Genomic DNA, 22262 nt, shown 5'->3' on the forward strand with positions numbered 1-22262 from the left:
AGTTTGTAAAGGAAGTGCAGAAGTTGAATACACAATAAATTGATCTCAGACACCCAGAGAAATGATGTATGGTGTGTGTGTGTGTGGGAGACTTCACACTGTTCCCTGACCGTTTACCATGCCAGCCCCTCAGCATCCTGTGGTGAAACTCTACCCTATCAAACACACACACACACACACACACACACACACACACACACACACACACACACACACCATCTGATTGAGGATTCCTGCTCACCACACTCTTATCAGTGACAATCTGCTCCCGTATGCCCCCATCTGCACGGTTACACACACACACACACACACACACACACACACACCAAACCCTCTTGCAATCAGAAGAGGAGAGATAATCAATAGGACCATCAGTTTCATCTCATAACTCCCTCCTGCCTCTCTGTTGTAACAAATGAGAAACGGGAGAAGAGCTGAGAACTGGCCCCTCTTATCTCCGTGTCCTCATCTCTCCCCGAGCCCTCCTCCCAATGCCGCCCGTCCCGTATCACAGCTGAGCCTCTCGTGTCATCAGCCCCCGCTCCTCTGCAAGGAAAGGACACAGGCTGATAAAATCAGACAGATTTTGTTCCCCTGACTAGGTGGCCGTGTGAAAAGCCATGTTCCATTCAAACCACACGGTAGAAAAAACAAACAAACACCCAGTTGTGTCATGGTGCACACTGTAGTTTTATAAAACCTGTGAAGTCGACTCGATCTCAGCCTGTGAAGTCGACTCGATCTCAGCCTGTGAAGTCGACTCGATCTCAGCCTGTGAAGTCGACTCGATCTCAGCCTGTGAAGTCGACTCGATCTCAGCCTGTGAAGTCGACTCGATCTCAGCCTGTGAAGTCGACTCGATCTCAGCCTGTGAAGTCGACTCTCTCTCTGGCCATGAGCCCTAATTTCACTGACGGGCAGTGAGCAAAGCAACAGGCAAAGTCTGCCGCGCATGAACTGCAGTTAATTTAATAACTAGGCAAAATCATTTAGCTAATTTAATGCCACCAGCAAGATCCTAAGCGTAAACATGAGTGGGTCAGCGCAATGCTCCCTCACATCACACCATAGCTTAGCATACCATAGCTTAGCATACCATAGCATAGCGCACACACACCACACCATAGCTTTAGTTCATGCCTAGCAGACTGTGCTCTGTACACACACACACACACACACACCACATCACACCATAGCTTTAGTTCATGCCTAGCAGACTGTGCTCTGTATACACACACACACACACACCACATCACACCATAGCTTTAGTTCATGCCTAGCAGACTGTGCTCTGTACACACACACACACACACACACACACACAAGGCTCCCACACACCACACCATAGCTTTGGTTCATGCCTAGCAGACTGTGCGCTGCTTTGATCGTTGGCTGAAATCAGGGCCCCGGTGTCTTTTATATTACGGTGGTCTGTCAGGGCCAGAGGAGTGTCTCTCTGTTGAGCCCTCGTGTCCCCCTTCTCTGGTGAAGGCCGAGGGATGGGATTTGGGATTAAAGGCGTCGCTTGACTAGCTGACCCAGGGTGGCGCGGCCCAGCGGGCTACCATCAGAGGGGAGCGAGCTGACCAGTGCTCTCACAGCAGATCAAACAGCACGGCCTGCGGAGGTCCACAAAGAGCCATATTCTGTCTGCAGGTGTCAAAAGCACTCCAGAGACGTAGCTTTGAAGTAGTGAGCTCAGCTTTGTGTGTTAGCGCCCCACTCAGTCTTCGACGCGCCCGGTGATCTTTACACTGTAAAGGAATAGTTTAGAACAAAGTGCGGACATGCTCATCTATCAGTATGCATATTTAATGTACCAGATCTCTAGGAGATGAGGTATAGCTCAGTACTGGTGGTATAAACACTTCATTACACACACGCTCTACCCTGCTTTATTCCTAATGCGTCAACAGAAGAGAGAATATACACACATTCATGTAAAGCTTGTGCCTAAACGCACGCACACACACACACACACACACACACTCACTCACTCACTCACTCACTCACTCACTCACTCACTCACTCACTCACTCACTCACTCACTCACTCACTCACTCACTCACTCACTCACTCACTCACTCACTCACTCACTCACACACTCACACACACACACACACACACACAGACACACACAGACACACAGACACACAGACACACACACACACACACACACACACACACACACACACACACACACACACTCAGCTGATGTTGTTGTGCTCTGCTGTGTGCAGGTCTGCAGGAGAGGAACTGCATGAAGGACGAGGAGATGAGGAGCCTGCAGGTCAGTGTGCCCCCCCCCCCATCCCCCCCCCTCAGCCGGGGCTACATCACACACTCTGCCCTCGCTCAGTGCCTCCACACGCCCACCCTCCACGCTTGGGCCTCAACACACACACACACACACACACACACACACACACACACACACACACACACACACACACACACACACACACACACACACACACATACATACATACATACACACACACACACACACACACACACACACACACACACACACACACGTGTGTCTCAACATACACCAAACACACATACACACCTGCAGTAGATTCATTCTGAAGCACATGGTGGTTGAATGTAGAATAATGTGTACGAATTCTGTGTTTGAGAGCCCGCTCTCTTCGTGAAGCTTCATGAGGAGGGTCTGTTAGAGCCAGCGCTGTCACCGCACATGACGATCTAAATGACGTCGAATCGCAAAGTTTCGTTGTTTTTCCCCTTCAAAGCTAATGTTGTGTCCATGCTGCAGCGCCCCCTACCTGCACAGACACTTCCTCTTGTGAAAGCTAATGTTGTGTCCACGCTGCAGCGCCCCCTACCTGTACAGACATGTCCTCTTGTGAAAGCTAATGTTGTGTCCATGCTGCAGCGCCCCCTACCTGCACAGACACTTCCTCTTGTGAAAGCTAATGTTGTGTCCACGCTGCAGCGCCCCCTACCTGCACAGACACTTCCTCTTGTGAAAGCTAATGTTGTGTCCACGCTGCAGCGCCCCCTACCTGCACAGACACTTCCTCTTGTGAAAGCTAATGTTGTGTCCACGCTGCAGCGCCCCCTACCTGCACAGACACTTCCTCTTGTGAAAGCTAATGTTGTGTCCACGCTGCAGCGCCCCCTACCTGTACAGACATGTCCTCTTGTGAAAGCTAATGTTGTGTCCACGCTGCAGCGCCCCCTACCTGTACAGACGTCTCCTCTTGTGAAAGCTAATGTTGTGTCCACGCTGCAGCGCCCCCTACCTGCACAGACATGTCCTATGGTGAAAGCTAATGTTGTGTCCACGCTGCAGCGCCCCCTACCTGCACAGACATGTCCTATGGTGAAAGCTAATGTTGTGTCCACGCTGCAGCGCCCCCTACCTGTACAGACATGTCCTATGGTGAAAGCCAGTGTTGTGTCCACGCTGCAGCGCTAGATACGACGCCCTACCTGCACATGCATCTGTGGCGGCACCTGGCTCTTCACAACTATATTAATGAGTCGTCTTAGACAGCCAGGCAGCAGACACAGGCCTCCAGCAGTGAGCAGCCAGTGTAATGATGTGTGCAGCGGCGCCAGGGGGAGGGGGGAGGGGTAGCATCTCTCCCAGAAGCCCCCTTTGATTGATAGATGAGGAACACCGATGACAGGGCATCACCATCTCGGGACAGCTTTGGAGGATGGTGTCTGTGCTGGTCGATGTTCTCTGTTCTCAGGTGATTGTTTCATGTTAGTTGTGTAAGTGGGCTTGTTTTTTCATATTTGTATTTATAAATATGTTGCTCTCTCGTTCTCTCTCTCTCTCTCTCGGTATCCACAGGATAGAATCTTGGATTTGGAGATGGTAAGTAACTTTTTAGTAAAAATTAAAAAAAAAAAATCAGACGATTTTAGGAACTGGCTTTATACATTGCATCAGTCCAGCATGTAAAGGGCCATATAAAAGTGCCAGTGATTTTAGTGCCCTGAGCTTAGCTCCCATACCCTTACAAGATGGTGGGCTTAGTGATTTATGTGTCTGAAGTAAATGTATCCATTACCTTGAGAGCACAGATCATTTTTAATGGTAGCGTGTATGTTTCTAAGGTAATTTTCATAGTCTTTTTATGGTGAGCACATTACTATTTAATGAAGTCAGAGTGTGAGAGATGTTGGTTCACCGAAGATAGCTTTAATGGCGGAACAAGAGATGTCATATTTGCTTGGAGCACTATACATGATCATTTGAGGATAAGCACTCCTTAATACATAACGATTACTCACTGGGGTGGTAGAGGCACATCTGTTATGTGAATTGACGGCCTACATTGACTCGAGTGTTTATGTGACAGGGGGAAAAAAAACAGCTATTCGAAATTCCCACTATCCATCACAATTATGTGCCACGGCTCACTGGCGCGCATTCAATTAGCTCCGGGAGCACTCCTGGCCTTTAGTTAGGACTCCATCAATTCAAATCTTTTTTGCTTACTGCAACAACAAACTGGCACCCAGTATTGACCCCCTGTACTCCTGTGGGATGCCCAGGCAAGACTGTGGCCGCGTTCAACACTTTCACACTTTGTGTGTTCTTAGTCACTTGTGCTTAATACTTAATTATACTTTTGAATGTTAGTACATGTTGTTATATGATGCAATTGTGTGTACTTGAGTGAAGTATAAAGTGAAGTATAAAGTATAATTTATCATTCAGTGCATTATTATAACAGTGTAAAGTGGAATAAAGAGGTTTGTTCAGCAGAGAGAGAGAGAGAGAGAGAGAGAGAGAGAGAGAGAGAGAGAGAGAGAGAGAGAGAGAGAGAGAGAGAGAGAGAGAGAGAGAGAGAGAGAGAGAGAGAGAGAGAGAGAGAGAGAGAGAGAGAGAGAGAGAGAGAGAGAGAGAGAGAGAGAGAGAGAGAGAGAGAGAGAGAGAGAGAGAGAGAGAGAGAGAGAGAGAGAGAGAGAGAGAGAGAGAGAGAGAGAGAGAGAGGAGACTAACCAGTGTTCTCCTCTAGAGCACCCGTCTGGCCCTGGATCACCTGGAGTCTGTGCCCGACAAGCCCACCCTGATGGAGAACTTCAAGGACCTGGAGGTGGGGGGAGCTCCTTTATCTGCTTCTCTGAGAACCGTTTGATTTATTTGTTTTCTGCGCGAGGCCGAGCTCACAGCGGCGGAGTGTGTGTTGTGTGTGTTGTGTGTATGTTGTGTGTGTTGTGTCTGGGGCAGGAGTCTCAGCGACAGAGGGAGGCGGTGGAGCAGCGCTACAGCAAATACAAAGAGATCGTGGGAGACCTGCAGCACCGGCTGGAGGAGTCCAAACGCAAAATCCAGGAGTACAGGGTAAGGCGGCTTACACACACACACACACACACACACACACACACACACGAACGCACACACACACACAGCCCACACACGCACACACACAAAGCCACATCAATACAATTCAGACCTCAATAAAACAGAAACTAAATCATTCATTTTCAAGAGGGCGAATGAGAGTGTTTAGATTGAGGAAGAGAGAAGGAGAAGCTTTTGTGATTCCTAACGGCCCCATCATTGCAGTGTTTTGCCGCTGATTGCAGCCGGTAAGCAATTTCTCCCTCATGGCCTACGCTGGTTTTCTCAAAGCCTCTGTGGTCTCTCGGGCGTCGCACATTTAAGTGTTGATTGCATTAGCCTAATAGCAACCTCCTACCGAGGCGTACGCTACGAAAACAAACAGAGTGGAAATGGGCTGTCGAGCTCACTTTCTTCACCCACAAAACACACTTCCAATCAAACCTTTCACCAAATAGAAACCTTACCAACCCGGAGAATGTCAGAAGTGTGGGCTAACAGTCGACACGCACCACACTCTCTTTGAGTCCCGCCCCCTGTACCTAATAGGCCGAAGGTAGATTAACATTAATGTGCTGCTTGTGCAATTCTCTGGAGCATTGCTAGAGGTTGATGGTAGTTTTTGAGTATTTATTTTTAAATTTTTACTATTATTATTATTCTTATTGCCAGGGGGAGAAGCTGGATGCTACATCCCGGAGTCTTCATCTGGCTGGCCTCTCCTCCTCCCTCCGAGAGCACGGGAGCTTCCTGTCCAGCACCCTCATCTCCTGTGAGTCCAGTGTCACACACACACACACACACACTTTAGCCTTGACCTTATTTGTTCAGAGCTCAACAGAAAGAGTAGGTTGTACTTTTCTTTTTTCTGTTTGCCTCCCCCCACACTTCACCCTTGCACAGATTAGTGCCTAATAAATGCACTTGGGGGAGGTTTGCACCTTTTGTGACGATAGAAAAGTTGGAAAGTTTTTCTGTTTAGTTTTTTGGCACACTAATGTCATACCTGGTAAGTGCTGCATAAGTGTAAAATTGGCAGCAGAAAACTTTTGCATAGTGCTTACAATCTTTGGACCGGGTAAATGCTCCAGCGCTAATTGGCCCTCGATGTCCGAGTGCTTGTAATGGGGCTCTTAAACAGCTTCAAACATGTCATTTCTTGGACGCCTTCTGGACCCCTTTTCTCTCAGCAGCAGCACCGCCCCGCCGGTTAGGTTCCCCTGAGCTGGACTCCGCTCTCCTGGCCAGTGACGCCTCCCTCATCAGCCCCGTCCCGCAGAGGGGCGGCGTGTGACACAGCCTGACGTTGGCGTTCCAACTCGGGCTTGATTGCGTCTCCCGGTGGCCTCTCAGCACGCCTCCCCCGTAGAAACCATGAAGGCCATCGCCATTACCCACTTTACTCCTCGGCGCTACCATGACTACCTCCACGGCAGCGGCCGCTCAGGCCAATCAGCGGAACAGAAAGCAGGGTAAAGTGCATTTCGAGATGGAACCATTAGAGGACTATTTTTATGAACATGTGTTTAAAAAAAAAAAAAATCAATTACCAGCTCCTTCTCTTCTGTGAAGGTTTTTATAATGGCGTCAGTAAGATGGGGTTTCTTAATTCCACTGTGTATTAATGTCCGTCACAAATTATTTAATGCCAAGGTTTATACGGACTTTAGGTAATTTCTTTTAAAAGCTTCCAGCACCTAATCGTTTTGAGAAAAAAAAAAAAAAAGTGTTTACAATTTCCTGGACCCGTATGTCATATCTGTTGAAGCAAGGCCAGTTGTTTGAAGGCTGGGCTGTCATTTCAAACAGTGGTGCCTTTGTAAGTATGCAAGCTCGTAGTTGAAAAGAACATCATTTTTTTTTTATACATTTTACATCCTAATGCCCTCAAAACAACACTGTGAAATGAGTTCTTTTTTTAAATCTAAATATTTTTTAGCCATGACAGTCACTGTATTTTATACTTTTTTTGGTAAACGTCAACAAAATGAAAAAAAAAATAACAAAGTTGTTTTGAAATAAATTCTTAATCATAAACATCATCACCTTGCCTCAGTGTCTCAGTTCTGAAGCCTGTGAGGCGTGTGATAATATAAAATAAGTTCAGTTAACACAAATGCCCTTTTTGATCTAGCGTTTTAAAGACTTTTGGACAGTGTTATTAGTATTTCCTCTGCTCTAAATAAAATGACAAGAATACCCCACGGATGAACACCTGGGATTTGAACTACGGATGTCTTGCGTCAGTGACCTCACAATCATGCTCATCGACTGACTGTATCTCTCCTGATGGAGGCGGGAGCCAGGTCCTATTGTTACTCTCTCAGCTGGTCCATGGCTTTCCTCTATGACAGCGGCCAGCCCTTTAGTGTGTGCCTTGCTTAGGAGAAGACTAGAGATAGTCTATCGTCTCTGTCAGCCAGCTGTTGTTGTGTTGCCTGTCCCTTCCTTCCTTCCTCCCTCCCTGCCTGGTTGGCTTGCATAGAGCATGAACTGGGACCGTGGCGGAGCCGAGGGAAAGCGTGCCGCTTCCAGGCGCTCTGGATTCATTGGGATTCCTGTTGAATCAAATTACGCAGCCGCCCCCGCTCGACAGAATACATCACTGTCAGCGCCAGCACAGCCCTGCACCGTTACACCGTCACAGAGAAGAGTGTTTGGCATGCTGCTGCTTTTCTCTCTCCATCTCTCTTTTTCTCTCTCCATCTCTCTTTCTCTCTCCATCTCTCTCTTTCTCTTGCTGCTTTCCTCTCTCCATCTCTCTCTCTCCATCTCTCTCTTTCTCTTGCTGCTTTTCTCTCTCCATCTCTTTTTCTCTCTCCATCTCTCTTTCTCTCTCCATATCTTTCCCTCCACATCTCTCTTTTTGTCTTGCTGCTTTCCTCTCTCCATCTCTCTCTCTCTCTCCATCTCTCTCTTTCTCTTGGTTGCTTTTCTCTCTCCATCTCTCTCTTTCTCTTGGTTGCTCTCTCGCTCTCTCTGGCCACGTGCTGTTGGAAAGCAGGAGCTGGAGATCAAATTGTATTGTTTGTTTGTGTGTGTGCATTCTTGAAGCAACCTCACCTCAGTTCGACCTGTCTGTCTGTCTGTATTCTTTACTCTTCTATTTGGATGTAAATGTGAGACACTTATCTAGGGTAGGGGTCCCCCTGTGTGATGCAACATCCTAACGAGCCACAACGCCTTTATCCAACCATAAAAACACTCTGGAACTTTCCGACCGAGTTGAGCTGGCTTGTCTTCAATCTCCTCTCTAGCATCACTTTCAGACCTCTCTCAACGCCTCCAGTTCCCCTGAGCTCCAGCCAACTCTGCAGTGCCACTGCTGCCTGCCTGCCTGCCTGCCTGCCTGCTCCAGTCTGTCACTACAGCATAAGGGGGCACTGTGGCCTCAGCATGCAAGAGTCTGTTGCCAGAGGTTGCTGTACTGTGCTGTGCTGTGCTGTTCTGTAGTTCTGTTCTGTTCTGTTCTGCTGCAGCCCTCCTGGAAACAGCCTCCATCAGCTGAACGCCGCTTTCAAGTCGCAGGAATTCAAAGGGCTGGCTGCGAGGCAGGCATATTTGCAGAGAGGGGATTTTTGGGGGCTTGTTTAGAAACAGACTGATGCACACAGGCCACAGCAGCAGTGACAGTTCTGTCATGTTGGGACTAGTGGAAGTGATGTGTGTTTTCCTCTCAGATGTATGAAAAGCTGTGCAGCATATACTGGCAATTTTTTTGGGGGCAAAAACATGTTGTTGACCATCGGTCTTTTTGGTATTTTCCCTCCATGCTTTTTTCTTTTAGTTGCTCCCTCCCTCTCTCTTTCTGTTTCTCTGACTCATATAATCATCCGTGCAGACATCATGCACCCTGGCTGTGTTGGAGGTCTGTGGCCTTTCTGTGGTCAGCGCGGGTCAGATTGCCTCATATTTTACCCGTCACATCTCATGAGTGTCAGCCACGCTCTGTGTCCCCGCCGTCCTCTGGCCAGATGTGGGTTTAAAGGTGGGATCAGCGCCCCAGCTGGTGCCCAGTGCTTTGGCTACATCTCTGGAGCTAATTACAATATTGTCACAGGCTCGATGAAGAGTAGAGTAGAGTAGGACACTTTTTTGGCTGAGCTCATTGATTCAGTTCATACACGCACAATCTAATCAATAAATTCTAATTCTCTGGTGAGTGAAGCGGTGGGCATGCGCTGAGGCGTCGTATAAGTGTGATTATAAAATAATTGGGTTCTATCGCGTTATTTAGCTGTTTCTGATTGGACGAGTTACGTTCCATGTGTTGGATTATCCCAGAACAACCCAACGGGGACTTTTCACAGCTAATAATAAATCACTCCACGATGAAACATTCTATAGTGCATTGATGATAACCGTTAATTCAAAATTCTTTTAATTCCAAACCAAGACGTTGACAATGGAACTATTTTTTGTTGCGGAGAAACAATGGCGAAATAAAAAATGTTTGAATCAATAACTTTGTGTTGAAATGTTAATTGGTTGACTCTAGAATTGTTTTATAAAAGCAATATAGCACGAGTGGGAGTGGGGTAGGTAAGGGATAATCCCACGGGTGTTGTTGCCTGCGCCACTCGTAATATATTGCTTAATTGTGGAGACTGCATGTGAGTTACGGAACACTTACCAACTCCACTCCTGGCTGCAGGGGACAGCTGGGTCTCTACATAACTCAAAAAATATTGACGAATGGCGAATTGAATTCCTGTTAAACATCTCTCATCGATAGCAATCTTTCTCTTCTGTTTGTCGAGCCAGCAACATCAAACAGGCTGTTCTTATTTGAAATTCGATAGTGATCCTCCCAGAGAATTTACAGTGAGCTCAATACCTCAGTTTGTGTTTGTGTGTGTGGAGGGGGAGGGAGGTGTGTGTTGGAAAAAAGGAATGTTGTTCTGTACTCCTCCGCTGCTGACGTGGGTGTCACGGATGATTGCTTTCCCATTTGATTACCGTGCAGCCTGAATAGGCTCCAAGGCTTCTCCTGGCCAGCCAGCACAGGAGAAATCGCCCAACGCTCTGTAGACCATTTGTTCGGAACAAGATTGGTGTCAAAATGAGGTTGGTTGAGGACCGCTTCAACACACACACACAAATAACCTAGCTATACGACTGAGCCAGCCTAATGTCCCTGAATTCTTACACAGATGTGCCATACTCTGCCAAGCCAGATCTCCTTGCTGTTTCCCCATCTCAGAGGCCATCAGTCAGAGGCCCAAACCTCCACTACCCAGCACTAAAGAGTCCAAAGGCACATTATGCACTCGCACACCCACACACACAAACACACACACACACACACACACACACACACAGGCACTAAGGAGACCAAACATTATGCAGACTGTTGTGCATTCAGTAAGACCGTATTACTCTGCAAAACAAACAGTGTTCAGTGTGCAGTGTGCAGTCACATGGGGCTTGGGGCAGATTAAGTTTGGTTCAATGATCAGGTCTCACTGACTCAGTTCCTCTGCTTACGCCAAATACCTCTCTTTAGAAACCACCTCGGCGTCAAAGTAGGGGTTTCATTATCAAAGAACAAAGAATACTAGTTTAGGTCGACCTGCTGTTTTGTAATTATTATTATTATTTTATTCTTTTTTGTGATCTGCTCTACGTGGATGTGGGTTAAAGTTTGCACTGTGCAGAACCGAACGAACCACAACCATTATACGCTAACTTTGTGAAAACTTTGGGAGAACATTTTATTGCTGGATGTAACTTAAAATCAAAAGAAGGGAAAACAATAATGGATGAATAATAATTAAAAAAAAGAACATCAACACAATCAAAATGAATGTATACACTGATTTTGAGTTTTCTTCAAAAATGTGACATGAACAGAAAACAATTCAATGACTAAAAAATGAAATCCCACATATTTGCCACCACGAACAGTTAAAAAATGAACAACCAAAGAAGAAGAACTGCACAATAAAAGTAGACCATGAGAGAAGCAAAAGAAAGCACGTACAGTGGACAGGACAGAACATGGACAGACACCGAACAAATCATCCTATACCTCAGTAAACGCATCGGCACTCTGCAACCAACTCCATCATAGTCCATCTTTATTATTGAAATTTTTCTTCACCCCCTTTTTTATTTAAATAAAAAAATAAATAACAATAAAGTAACAAATGATACGTAGGCTGTGGTACAACCTAGGAGCGCGTTGTTCTAATAATTGACAGCTTCCAGTAGTCAAATATTCATGCGACTAGAAACACCGTCCAGAAAGACTAGATTGCTAACCTAACAACATTTCACCGCTCTTTACAAAAAAAAAAAAAAATCCATATGCAGTGCTTGCTTGAGTCTGATCTCACACCAAAATTAAAAAAAAAAAAATGTCCTGGACTACACTGATAAATTAGGCCCGATGTTCTTTCTGTACAGAGAAATTAAAAAAAAAACAATAAAACGCAAATGTTATGTACAGTATTGACCTACAAAGTACAACGGCAATAATGTAATAAAATATGTAAACATATCTGTTGTTTGACACAGTTGACTGTGACAACATGAATTTCACACTTTTTTCCGTCCGTGGTATTGATTTGACATTGATGTTTCAGCCCTCCTACAGACACAATGATATAGTTTCAGTCGCAGCAGCTCCAGAACGACGGGTGGGGGGGTGACGCAATACGGAATGTTACAGAGACGAGTGCTTTAAAAAAAATACACATACAAAAAAAATGTCACCTTCCCCTAAATAAACCCCCCAAAAAACCTCTTTCTGTGATGGATCTGACCTGGCATATCTGATAACAAATCAATTTGGGTGCCATTTTGTGGCTGCCTTAGCCTTTCTCTTGAACAGTGGAAAGAAAGTGACCCCTTAGTCCTGCAACAAAATAGAAAGAGAATAACGAAAGAGATCTGACAAGCTGATACATAGCTGATACTTCATTTGAGCACTGTTGTGTCATGACCGTATACAGTCTCTTCCCATCAAAATATATCAGTATATTTTTGTATGAGTGAAAACAAGACACAAAAACTAAAAAACTGAAAAAAAAAACATAATGAGTGCGACAACTCGATCATCGCACTCTGCATCTTATTCTTCATATTCTTCTCCAATGGGAATTGAGCTTTTTTTCACATGGCAAATTGTGCTCACTTTGCATTTTTGTTTAACATCAGTTCTAATCCTTTATGCGTTCTTTCCTCTCTGCAAAAGACGCCAGCATTGTATCACACACATTTTACATGCATGCCCAAAATGGCTGATGATCATTGTTGTACTTTACAGAGTTACAATGGACAAGGTTTTTTTTTTTTTTTTTTACTTTTTTTTTACTTTTCTTTTTTTTTATGTGGTCCGTTGCTGTTGTTTCTTTTGACCCCAATGATCAGAGATCTCTTGAGTGTCACTCGGGGATAAACGATGTAACAATGAGATATTTTACACTGCCAACTTCTGCGACCAGACCAACCGACCGGTAACAGGTAACAAAGGTCCCGAATGTGCCTATTCGCCTTCTCCATATGCTTACCATAGTAAGTGTGCTTGAAATCTCAGAACTTCATTGTTCAGCGACTCACCAGTTTCAGGAGTTCATCAGTGGGCTTTTATTTTGAAATCCTAGTTCCCCAAAGCGGTACTGCTATTGTTCTCAGGTTTTAGTTCCATCTTTTTGTTTTCTTTCACCACACTGCTCTTTTTGTTCACTGTTGAGATATTTATTAGTTTTTTTTTTATACATAGTACTCCTTGTCCTTGTCTTTCGGTCTCTTGCTGCTGGCACCCTTGGCATTGGGCGGTTTGTCCTTTACCACCGCTCCGTTGGTCTGCGCAGAGTTGCTGATGTAGTTCCGCGTCTCGTCCACCTGGTACGAGCCCTCGTCCCGGTTGCGGTACTTGTACATGGCGTAGAGGAGGATGAGGATGCAGAGGGCGGCGGCCGACACGATGCCCACCACCATGCCCGTGGTGCTGCTGGACTCGCGGATGACCTCCGAGGCGCCCGCGGGCACCCGCTGGATGCCTGGCATGGTGGGCAGAGGGTTGGGCACGTTGCGGAGTATGGGTGAGGTGATGAGCGGGCCGCGGGGCTTGGTGCCGTCGGTGTCGTAGGACGTGGGCAGCGGGAGCAGGACTATGTCTGGCTGCGGCGGGGGTTTGACCTCGCGGTTGTTCATTTTGCCGGCGGGGATTTTGGGCGGCATCTCGGGCAACGTGGCGGACCCGGGCGCGGTCGGTGCCGCCGGTGCCACCGTGCTCCGGAGGTTGGGCAGCGCAGGGGGCACGGCCGTAGTCCTGCCCACCTCGGGAGCCACGCTAGGCCTAAAGTCCTTGGCCTCCCACTTGGGTGCGTGTGCTTTGTAGCCGCCATCATAGGCCGATGTTGTCAAGATCTTATCTGTTACCAGGGAGAATGTGGTGTAAAAATCTTCATCGTCAGTCGGGGGTAGGCTGGAATCAAACGCCTCCCCAGAGCCAAACCCCGATATCACCAAGCCATCACCACCATCATCATCACCATCATCATCATCACAATCATCGCTGCCTCGGTCCGACAAGCAAGGTACCCCCGCCTCAGTGGGAATGGACAGGGACTCTTTGGTGGTCTCGATAATGGTGAGGACGGGGCGTAGGGTTGGGGGGAGGGGGATGTAGGGAGCACGGGTGGAAACAGGAGGGAAATCTAAGGGATCCTCTACTAGAATGGGGATGACTAACTCCCCTCCTGTGAAAGAGAGAGACAACCAGACAGAGAGGTGTTAGAGGACAGCCAAACTTTACACAACAGTCCACACCATGAAACACACCACACGGAAAGATCAAAGCAAAGTAAAAATGACAAAATCATATGAAAATAAATGATGACCAAAAAACACTATTCTACACAAATGCAAAGTCAACACACCTGCACAAATAAAGTCCAAACAGAAAATAATGCGGAAAGGGATTTTTTTTTCTTCAAAAAACGAAAACTAAGCATCAAAAGGCTTCAAGGGATATGCAAGGAATTGTGCCAAAATATAACTAATATCACCCTGCAACCCCAAACTAGAGTTATCAGTTGGAGCCACATGTAACTCTATCTGTATCTAAATAATAACATCAGAAAGCATGCTATCTGGCCCTGTTAGAACAATTAATTACAAAATGACATTTTTATCACTGTGAGATATTTCACTATATTTAATTATGTCAATTTTACAGTGTATTTAATATATTTATATTTTACACTACTATTTGATTTGTCATGATTAAAGCTTAAATCTACGTAGTAACCACATTTTTGCCATTTTCATGAAGGTATCATCCGTATAGTCCTAAACCTATTCTGAACTCAAGAGGCCTAGGGGTTACTAGACTGGCTCCTAGTTCTGCAGTCATTTGGACTAAAGTGTTTGGACATATGAAGCTAGCCTTAGATATCCTTCTCAAACTGATTCAGCAGGTTCCCTCACAGACCCTATTCTTTTGCCTTTTGACAGGTCTTATGTGGAAACCACAATGGCATTAGGTCAGAAAGCAGTTTAACAACACCTGAATGTTCAGTAATAAATTATGATTATCAAATTATGAGTAACTTGCATTAACAATTAGATCAGATTTTAATTATTAAAAGGTAATATTTGTATTATTGAGCATTATGCCACGTTGATAACATTCAGATGGTCATTAATACTATTCCACCCGTCTGCCATAGTGTCCAGCTTACAAACTGCAAAGGCTCACAAACAAAGGGCACCACAAGGCAATGCAAATGTCTACCAAGGAAAGGAAAGGAAAATTAAGTTCAATGTAACAGAACGAAAATGCAAAACAAAAGAGTTAACAACCAAACTCAAAGCAAAACCTGGAAACATTCGCAAACAAAAAGGCACAGATTGAAAAGGGTTAGTAATTACGGATATAAAAAAAAAAAACTAGTCAGTTTTGAAAAAATAATAAGAGCCAATGAACAGGTACTCATCAAAGGAAGAAAGCATACCAGATGTTTTTGACTTACATCAACAAATTGCCCGCATGATTTTTGGCAGGAAGAAAAAAATGTACAAAAGAAAGTTGTGTGAGAATGCCTTTTGGACAAGTGTGGTTAGTTTGTAAGATAGTTGTAATTAAGCAGTAGTTTAGTTTACTTTTAAGGACCTCGCTTGACAGGGTGGTACTGGGAAGCAACAACACATACATCCACACACCATGACATGAAAAATAAACTTCACCATTCTGTTATTTAGTTTTAACTTTTTTCTTCTGATAAATAACTTTGTTTTGTTTTTTTACAAAATGAAAACTGTACATCTATCATGGTTTTTAATAGGTAAGCTCAATTTTTTAGCATCAGATATGTACAATCTGACTATTAAATCTTTTTAAATAATGTATTATTTCTTTTTTTTTCCCCTTGACATTAAAATGTTCTTTTTGTTTTGAAGAAATGAATGACTGTACATATGTTCTCATCGCTAAAGTATTTTTGGGGAAGTGGGGGTCAGGAGGTTGGTGGTGTGGGGTGGGGGTGGGGAAGGACCTATGAACATACTAGGTAGGGAATGACAAAGATGGGAGTGAATGTGTACATCAGTTGCCATGTCCATGTAAAGGCGGAACGAAGCGGTCGGGCTGCGTTAGAGCTTTTAGCTGTAAGGAAGGGATGGGGATATACAAACAATGAGCATATACATGCCCATCTACAAGAGAAAAAAACAGCACTCTCAACACTGACAGTCTTACAAACCCTAAGCTGCAACTTCTTCGCCATGCAGTCTAGTTTAACACAATTCATCAGTTCGTCAATTGGGTTGGAACAAGATTTAGCTTTTGAAAGAGAAGTGAATAACTGAAAATGCTGATCTTGTACTAATTATTATATATATATATTTTTAAGAAGATAGTGGTGAGTTGTTATATTTGACCCTCCTCCTCTATTTGTTCTTGATGAACTGAGGACATTTTGGAAGCTTTGGAATTTTGGCCAATCGGTGATGGAGTTTGGGGTCGTCAATAGTGCTAATCAAGGCGACACCATCCATCAAGAAGAAAGAGAGAAAGAGGCCAACATAGGAATACACTGTATACGTTTATCACAGAATTGCCGTATTTCAATCATCACACATTAATGTTCAATTCTTATTACTTTATGGAAATCAGAACATATCAATTTATATATGTGTATTATATATATACTTATACGTATATATATACACACGCACACACACACACATATATATATGCAAATGCATATATGTGCATAGTAACATACAAACAATTTTTTTTAAAGAAAATGGACATAATTTGCTTCTCACACACTATCAAGGGGAAGAACAACCAGAAAGCACACACTGAGGTTAACAAGAGGAGAGGAGGGGCACACTGAGAATCACTGTTACCACCTTCAGCAACTAATAATGACCAGGATTATTAGTTGTCTCCAGTGCTTCACGAACACTCATGTTAGTGCTGTACTTTAATCAAGACAGGACAGGGGTGCAGTCTGGATGTACGTCTGGGGGGAAAGGGATTTTTAGTTTTTGGGTTGTTTGTTTTGTTTAGCTTTTTGTTTGTTTGGGATTTTCACTGCAGGGTTTAACCCATGCTTTGAGTAAGTTGCATTTAGGGAGAGTAGAATAATGTCAAGGCAAGCTGGGATCTATACACCACTGGCTAACGTCTCCCCCTACTGGGCCAAGGGCTGTGGGGTATCATTAGACAAGCTCTATTTAGTTGAACACAATGTAAGGGAAACAAAGGTAAACCCAATTTACAATATAATTAAATGAAATGTGTTATCAAAATATTATAGTTCAATTATGTACTAACATTTTAAATATGACTTAATAGTAAAAGTTAATAAGTTCATTATTTGTTAACTATTTAATCTCTTTGTGTCGTTATATAACCAACAGCCTTCGCTAGACAGATAAAACACACTATTCCAAGGAATTCCACAAGAGGACATGTACAATGATTCATTCATAAACTGATGAACTGTGTGCCTGCCTACTGTATGTTAGTCAATCCAGCTTCCACTTGCATTTCTGTATTTGCTGTGTATATCAACTCACGTTCTACCTGTCTGTGTTCCAATCCCTCTCCCCTTCTCCTCAGTCTTTGCCTTCTCTTTCCTTGGCCAGCTTTAAACAGATGCCCCCCCCTCCCCCCTTCTGAGTCGGGTTCATTTAAGACGTCTTCCTGTAACATGGGATTGTCTCCTTGCCAACATCGCCTATGTGCTTATTCTCCGGGGTCTCACCAACTACAGGCTCACGTAAGCCCCTTGAGATCACACTAATTGTAAATTGCGCTCTATAAATAAATAAAACTAGATTAAAACCGAATGGAAAGAAATTGACTTCAGAAGCTTGATGGTTCAATCGAGTATGTGGTGAACTGTTCCACAGTCAGCGCCCACTCATCTGACACTCCACATAATGAGTTAATAATTGATGACAAGGGCTGACTGAATGGATGAAAGGAGGGTATTGACTTGATGACAATCTCTCTACGGTAAACATGCCTATGGCAGTGTTTGAAACTGTTCTTATGGCCACGGAACAGTGCCTTTGGGCTGATGGCGTGCACTTGTTTTATCAACAAACTCCCACTGGGAAAAAGCCGAAGCTACGACTCGCAGTGGCGGCATGGCTCAATTCCGTTCAAGATAGAGCTGACTATCTAGCCAGCAAGTGTGTAAAAGCAAGTCAAATGTTGATAGTCTCTCTTTTTTTCTCTCTCAAAGATTCACAAAGCTGTGTTCGGGTACCATGAGCTTTGTTTGCCAAAGGGGTTGCAAAGGTGTCTCAAAGCACTCAACCTAGTGTTAGCTTTGTGGCTAAGTCAACATGTTTGCTGCATCTTAATGAAGCACCTTGGCCACAGTGTGAGTTACCGTTGTGGTGCAGGTGGAGAACACTAAGGCGTAAGATCACTGTGTATTAATACACAATTTAATTTCCTATTAGCTCTGCAAGCTCGACTAACATTGACAATGCTTCATTTCTGAGCAAACAGGAAAGCATCCTTCCATGCGATTTATGTTTCAGACTAAATCCAGCGAGGATCTAAGCTCCATTATTCTTAGCCAACAACTCATGGGGTGAATCCCTCTCAGACTATCAAACCCAATTTGCCTTTTTCTGAAAGCGAGTGCTTCAGTGACATCTCTTAAACTTAATACACCTCTTGCTGTGACCACACTGTGCAAATGTCACATGAAACAGACTGTCAAGTTCTGCAAAACTTGACATTCTCAAAACGTATCTGACTGCTCCCCCTTGAAAGATATTCAACCCCAGAGAGCCAAAGCTTCTCCCCAGGCCCTCCCAGCAGCCCTTGGGCAAATCTCAGGGCCTGGCCGGCATTTGTTGAGGCTCCTAAACAGCCATGAATGGCTTGTGTGTGTGTGTGTGTGTGTGTGTGTGTTGGGATTTGTGAAAAGGAGGAGAGGAGGAGAGGAGAAATCCCTCTTGTGGGAGAGAGAACTGTGTGCGTGAGGCCGAGCCTTTTCACCTGGGCCAAAACTCTGGCAAGCAGGTCGGCGGTTACCCCCGAAGGCACGTGCGAGTATCCACCGGGATAGCGCACCTCGCTAGGCTGGTGGGCTTCCCAAGCTTTGCTTCAGGTTCAGAGCGCTGGCCGATTACTGCCCAGCCAACGGGGACCTCACAGGCACTGGGGCAGCACAGTGGCGGAGTAACAGCAGGACATGTCACTGTCGCGGGCCTCGTGAAAAATGGGACTTTTGCTGCTTCAGAGGTTGAGGCCATGGCAGGGTGCCCTCACCCGACTGTGTGAGGCAGAGTCCACTCGCTGCTGGAGACCATGTGAGTGTGCTAAGGGACCTTTGATGGGGAGTAGAGGGGGGGTGCTTTTACTTGCTATGTTGTGGATTGCTCATAATCCTTCATTGTGTCCCTTGGCGGGGCCGCCACAGTGTTACATTGGCAACCTCGGGACACGAGTCGCAAGTCCTCCGGTCTGGCTGGTTGATTTGTTGGGGCGAGCCTTTCAAGCTCCGCTCCCTTCCCCAGCGTGTTCAACATGTGTCATCTAAATAAGCCCTTTAACTGATCTGAGACCTGCACTGAGATGACAGCGGGCCCGGCGGGGCCTGATGAGGCGAGACCCAGCTAGGTTGCGGTGTGAGGGATGTGTGGGGAGCGTCGCCTCTCGTTCTTCACACTCGCTGCTCACTCATCCGCCCGTCTTGCGTCATCCCTCTTTTCTCTCGCCAGTCCCTCCCGCCCGCCCCAATGGCCACACATTCACCAGCCTGACGGGAAAAGGTGTTCACTACCTCACCCCTTCTCGGTAATTCAGTCAGCCCTTGGGATCAGCTACTGCGGAAGAGTGTGTTTTACCTCATTTTCTTGCTCTCGGAGTGTTTGCCTCCGATGCAAGGTTACTGGGAGTTTACGACTCATCGAGGATCAACCCAGGCAGTAAAACTGATGGTGAGAATTCATCGACAAACTGTCTGGTCTGCGAGGACAAATCTGCTGCGCTCGCTCGCGGAGTTCTCGTCCGTGAACCTTCCGATTAATAATTTGCCATGACACCTCGGGTGTTCATTAAGAGTCGCATTAAGACGTACTAATGGTCAACAGTAATGAGAGCCTGAGAGACATCTCACTGGGCATGACTCGCCCCCGCTGATGTCTCAATGCTTTCCACTAGGAGCCAGTGAGGGTAACTGACAGATGTACATTACGTATTCATCTGCATCGTATAACAGCGCTTGGAGATCTCCAGGAGATGGTGCTTATTAAATCGCTTGTTAAAAGTCTTCATGTCATATAGCTTTCTTGGGTTTTTTCCCCCCTGTATTTCTGCCTCTGCTCTGCCCATGTTTGTTAGCCCTCTTGTGGAATCCCCTCTGGATCAAGGGTGGGTCAAACAGTTTGTACTCGACACTGAACACATTCACGAGACGCAGTATTGCAAGACAAAGACAAACGTAAGAAAGGTACAGTAAACAACACACGCAAAACACAAAAAGCACACACAGAAAACACAACCACTGAGACGTCACAAAAGCACAAGAAGGCAGTTGCGTGAAAATTTTGCCACAGCAATACACGACCAGAAGCACAAACTAAAAAAAAACACACGAAACACACGCAAACACAGGGTTAGACAAGGAGCGTTATGGATGTAGAAGCACAGAAAATGGCGCCAGTCAAGTTCATGCATTAGCCGATGGAGATCTTCCAGAGGTTTTAGTAGGGCTAGCTACAGTCAACACATGCCACAAATGCTTTGGTTTCACTAGGAACGACGAGTAGAATAGAAAAACAGATATACTTTGTGGCAATAAAATTCTTTTTATGCCATCTGCATTCAAACAGACATGTATATGCAGAGAGGCTGAGGAAGAGGAGGGAGAGAGGATGGGCTGAGGGAAGGAATCAGTCTTTCACACACAACTTTCTTGAGACAGAATGGGGTTGCCTGCACAAGGCCAAAAATAAAGATAAAATAAAAAATAAACCAACGGATGACGGCAAGAAAATATTTAGTTGCCTTGTTTCCTGTTGTATCAAATATGGGGGGGTGGGGGTGGGGGGTAGGAACGGGGATGTTTTTTTTTTTTTTTTTTTTTTTTTAGTTTGGCCAAATGGCACGAAAAAAATATTTAAAAAATGAGATATATTTTTTTCCAACCACCAAAATTTCATGCGGCACAAGATGAGGCAAAACGAGAGGATCAGCTTTTTATCCCGGAAGATGGATGTACAGAGACAAGAAGTCAAAACCAAGACGGAAAAATACAAACCAACTCCAAATCATAGAGAGTGGAATGTCAGATGGGATAAGATACAGAGGAAAGATGTTCACGTAGACCTCAGTGGGGGGGCGAGGATGGGGAATTGAATTCAAAAGAGAAACAAAAGAAATCAAACCAATGTCATGCAACTGTCCACAAATTGAATAGGCTTGGAGACGGGGAGAGAGGGGGGGCACCAGAATGAGGATTTGAATGAATTTCTGTGTCAATATGAGTGTATGGATGTAGTATGCAGATAAATGTATTTGTCTTTTCTGCTTAACTGAGAGAGGACAAGGTAGCGTGTGGTATAACCTTGCCCTGTATAGTGTACTAACTCTGGAGTTTCATAGCACTTGGGGCTGGCACCTTGAGCAATGGCTCTTTAAAGACTAAAGGGGGAAAAAAACAACGAGGAACGGAGAAATAAAATAATACACTGCATTCCAGGCAGTAGCCTCTTTTGGAGGTCTTATACTCTCCTCTTGTTACAATAGTGCCTCTGGCCAAAAAAGGTCAAGCAAGTAGAAGTTGTCTTTAAAGTAATCAAACTTGTCTCTGGGTAATGGCACAACAAGAGAATCATGGAGTGAATATTAAATAAGAGAGAGGGCATGTTCTGACAAGCATTTATCATTAAGGAGGAGAAAAAAAAAAGTGTCGCCATGGTTAATTCTACGTGAGGAGTAACACGAGCAATGATTCATCATCTTAATTGTTCTTAATTGATTGTGGGAGGCAAAACGCTGCGAATACCGGGCATATGCTTTACAACACATGGAGCATACTTAGGCAGATTACAAGCGTGCTAATTAGGCTAGCGAGGCATTCTGAAGGACAGCCTAGCAATTAAAAAAGCTTTTGCCTGGCATTACTGGCAAAGGGCTAACGGAGAGGTCCTCATAAATGAACTAGCCTTGTGTTCCTCCTTACCGGCTTTGCAGCCAATACGAGACTGTTGGGCTCCTTGTAATTACAGCTTAACGGTTTAAATGGCAGCTCATTGCAGAAGTTCAGTAGAACAGGGTCGTGCCCCAAGTGCTTTTTCAAAACAGGAGACGTGTTGCACGTCAACCCCAATCACTAGCTACAGCCTGTTGCCTTTCTTGCCTCTTAGGTAGAATAAAGGAAAAGTAAAACAAAGGAAAAGAAAGTGGAGAATCTCCTCCGCCTGGCGAGAGACTATGTGT

The 22262-nt window shown here is 45.0% G+C and overlaps 2 protein-coding genes across 2 annotated transcripts in view; one reads left to right on the forward strand and one right to left on the reverse strand.

The window, feature by feature from the left end:
* The window catches only part of cep128 (centrosomal protein 128), a gene marked incomplete at both ends in the record, with an annotated part of 31069 nt that extends 24443 nt beyond the window's left edge, over positions 1–6626 (forward strand). The window contains 6 exons of the mRNA XM_080860389.1: positions 2241–2290; positions 3833–3856; positions 5007–5084; positions 5219–5332; positions 6005–6113; positions 6526–6626. Coding sequence (XP_080716515.1) covers positions 2241–2290; positions 3833–3856; positions 5007–5084; positions 5219–5332; positions 6005–6113; positions 6526–6626 — 476 coding nt within the window. The remainder of the gene's footprint in view (positions 1–2240; positions 2291–3832; positions 3857–5006; positions 5085–5218; positions 5333–6004; positions 6114–6525) is intronic.
* Positions 6627–13048: 6422 nt separating this feature from the next.
* Positions 13049–22262, reverse strand: part of nrxn3b (neurexin 3b) — a gene marked incomplete at both ends in the record, with an annotated part of 235846 nt that continues 226632 nt past the window's right edge. The window contains one exon of the mRNA XM_080831883.1: positions 13049–14040. Coding sequence (XP_080688009.1) covers positions 13049–14040 — 992 coding nt within the window. The remainder of the gene's footprint in view (positions 14041–22262) is intronic.

This window comes from Sprattus sprattus, assembly GCF_963457725.1.
Source record: "Sprattus sprattus genome assembly, chromosome: 2".
Taxonomy (NCBI): domain Eukaryota; kingdom Metazoa; phylum Chordata; class Actinopteri; order Clupeiformes; family Clupeidae; genus Sprattus; species Sprattus sprattus.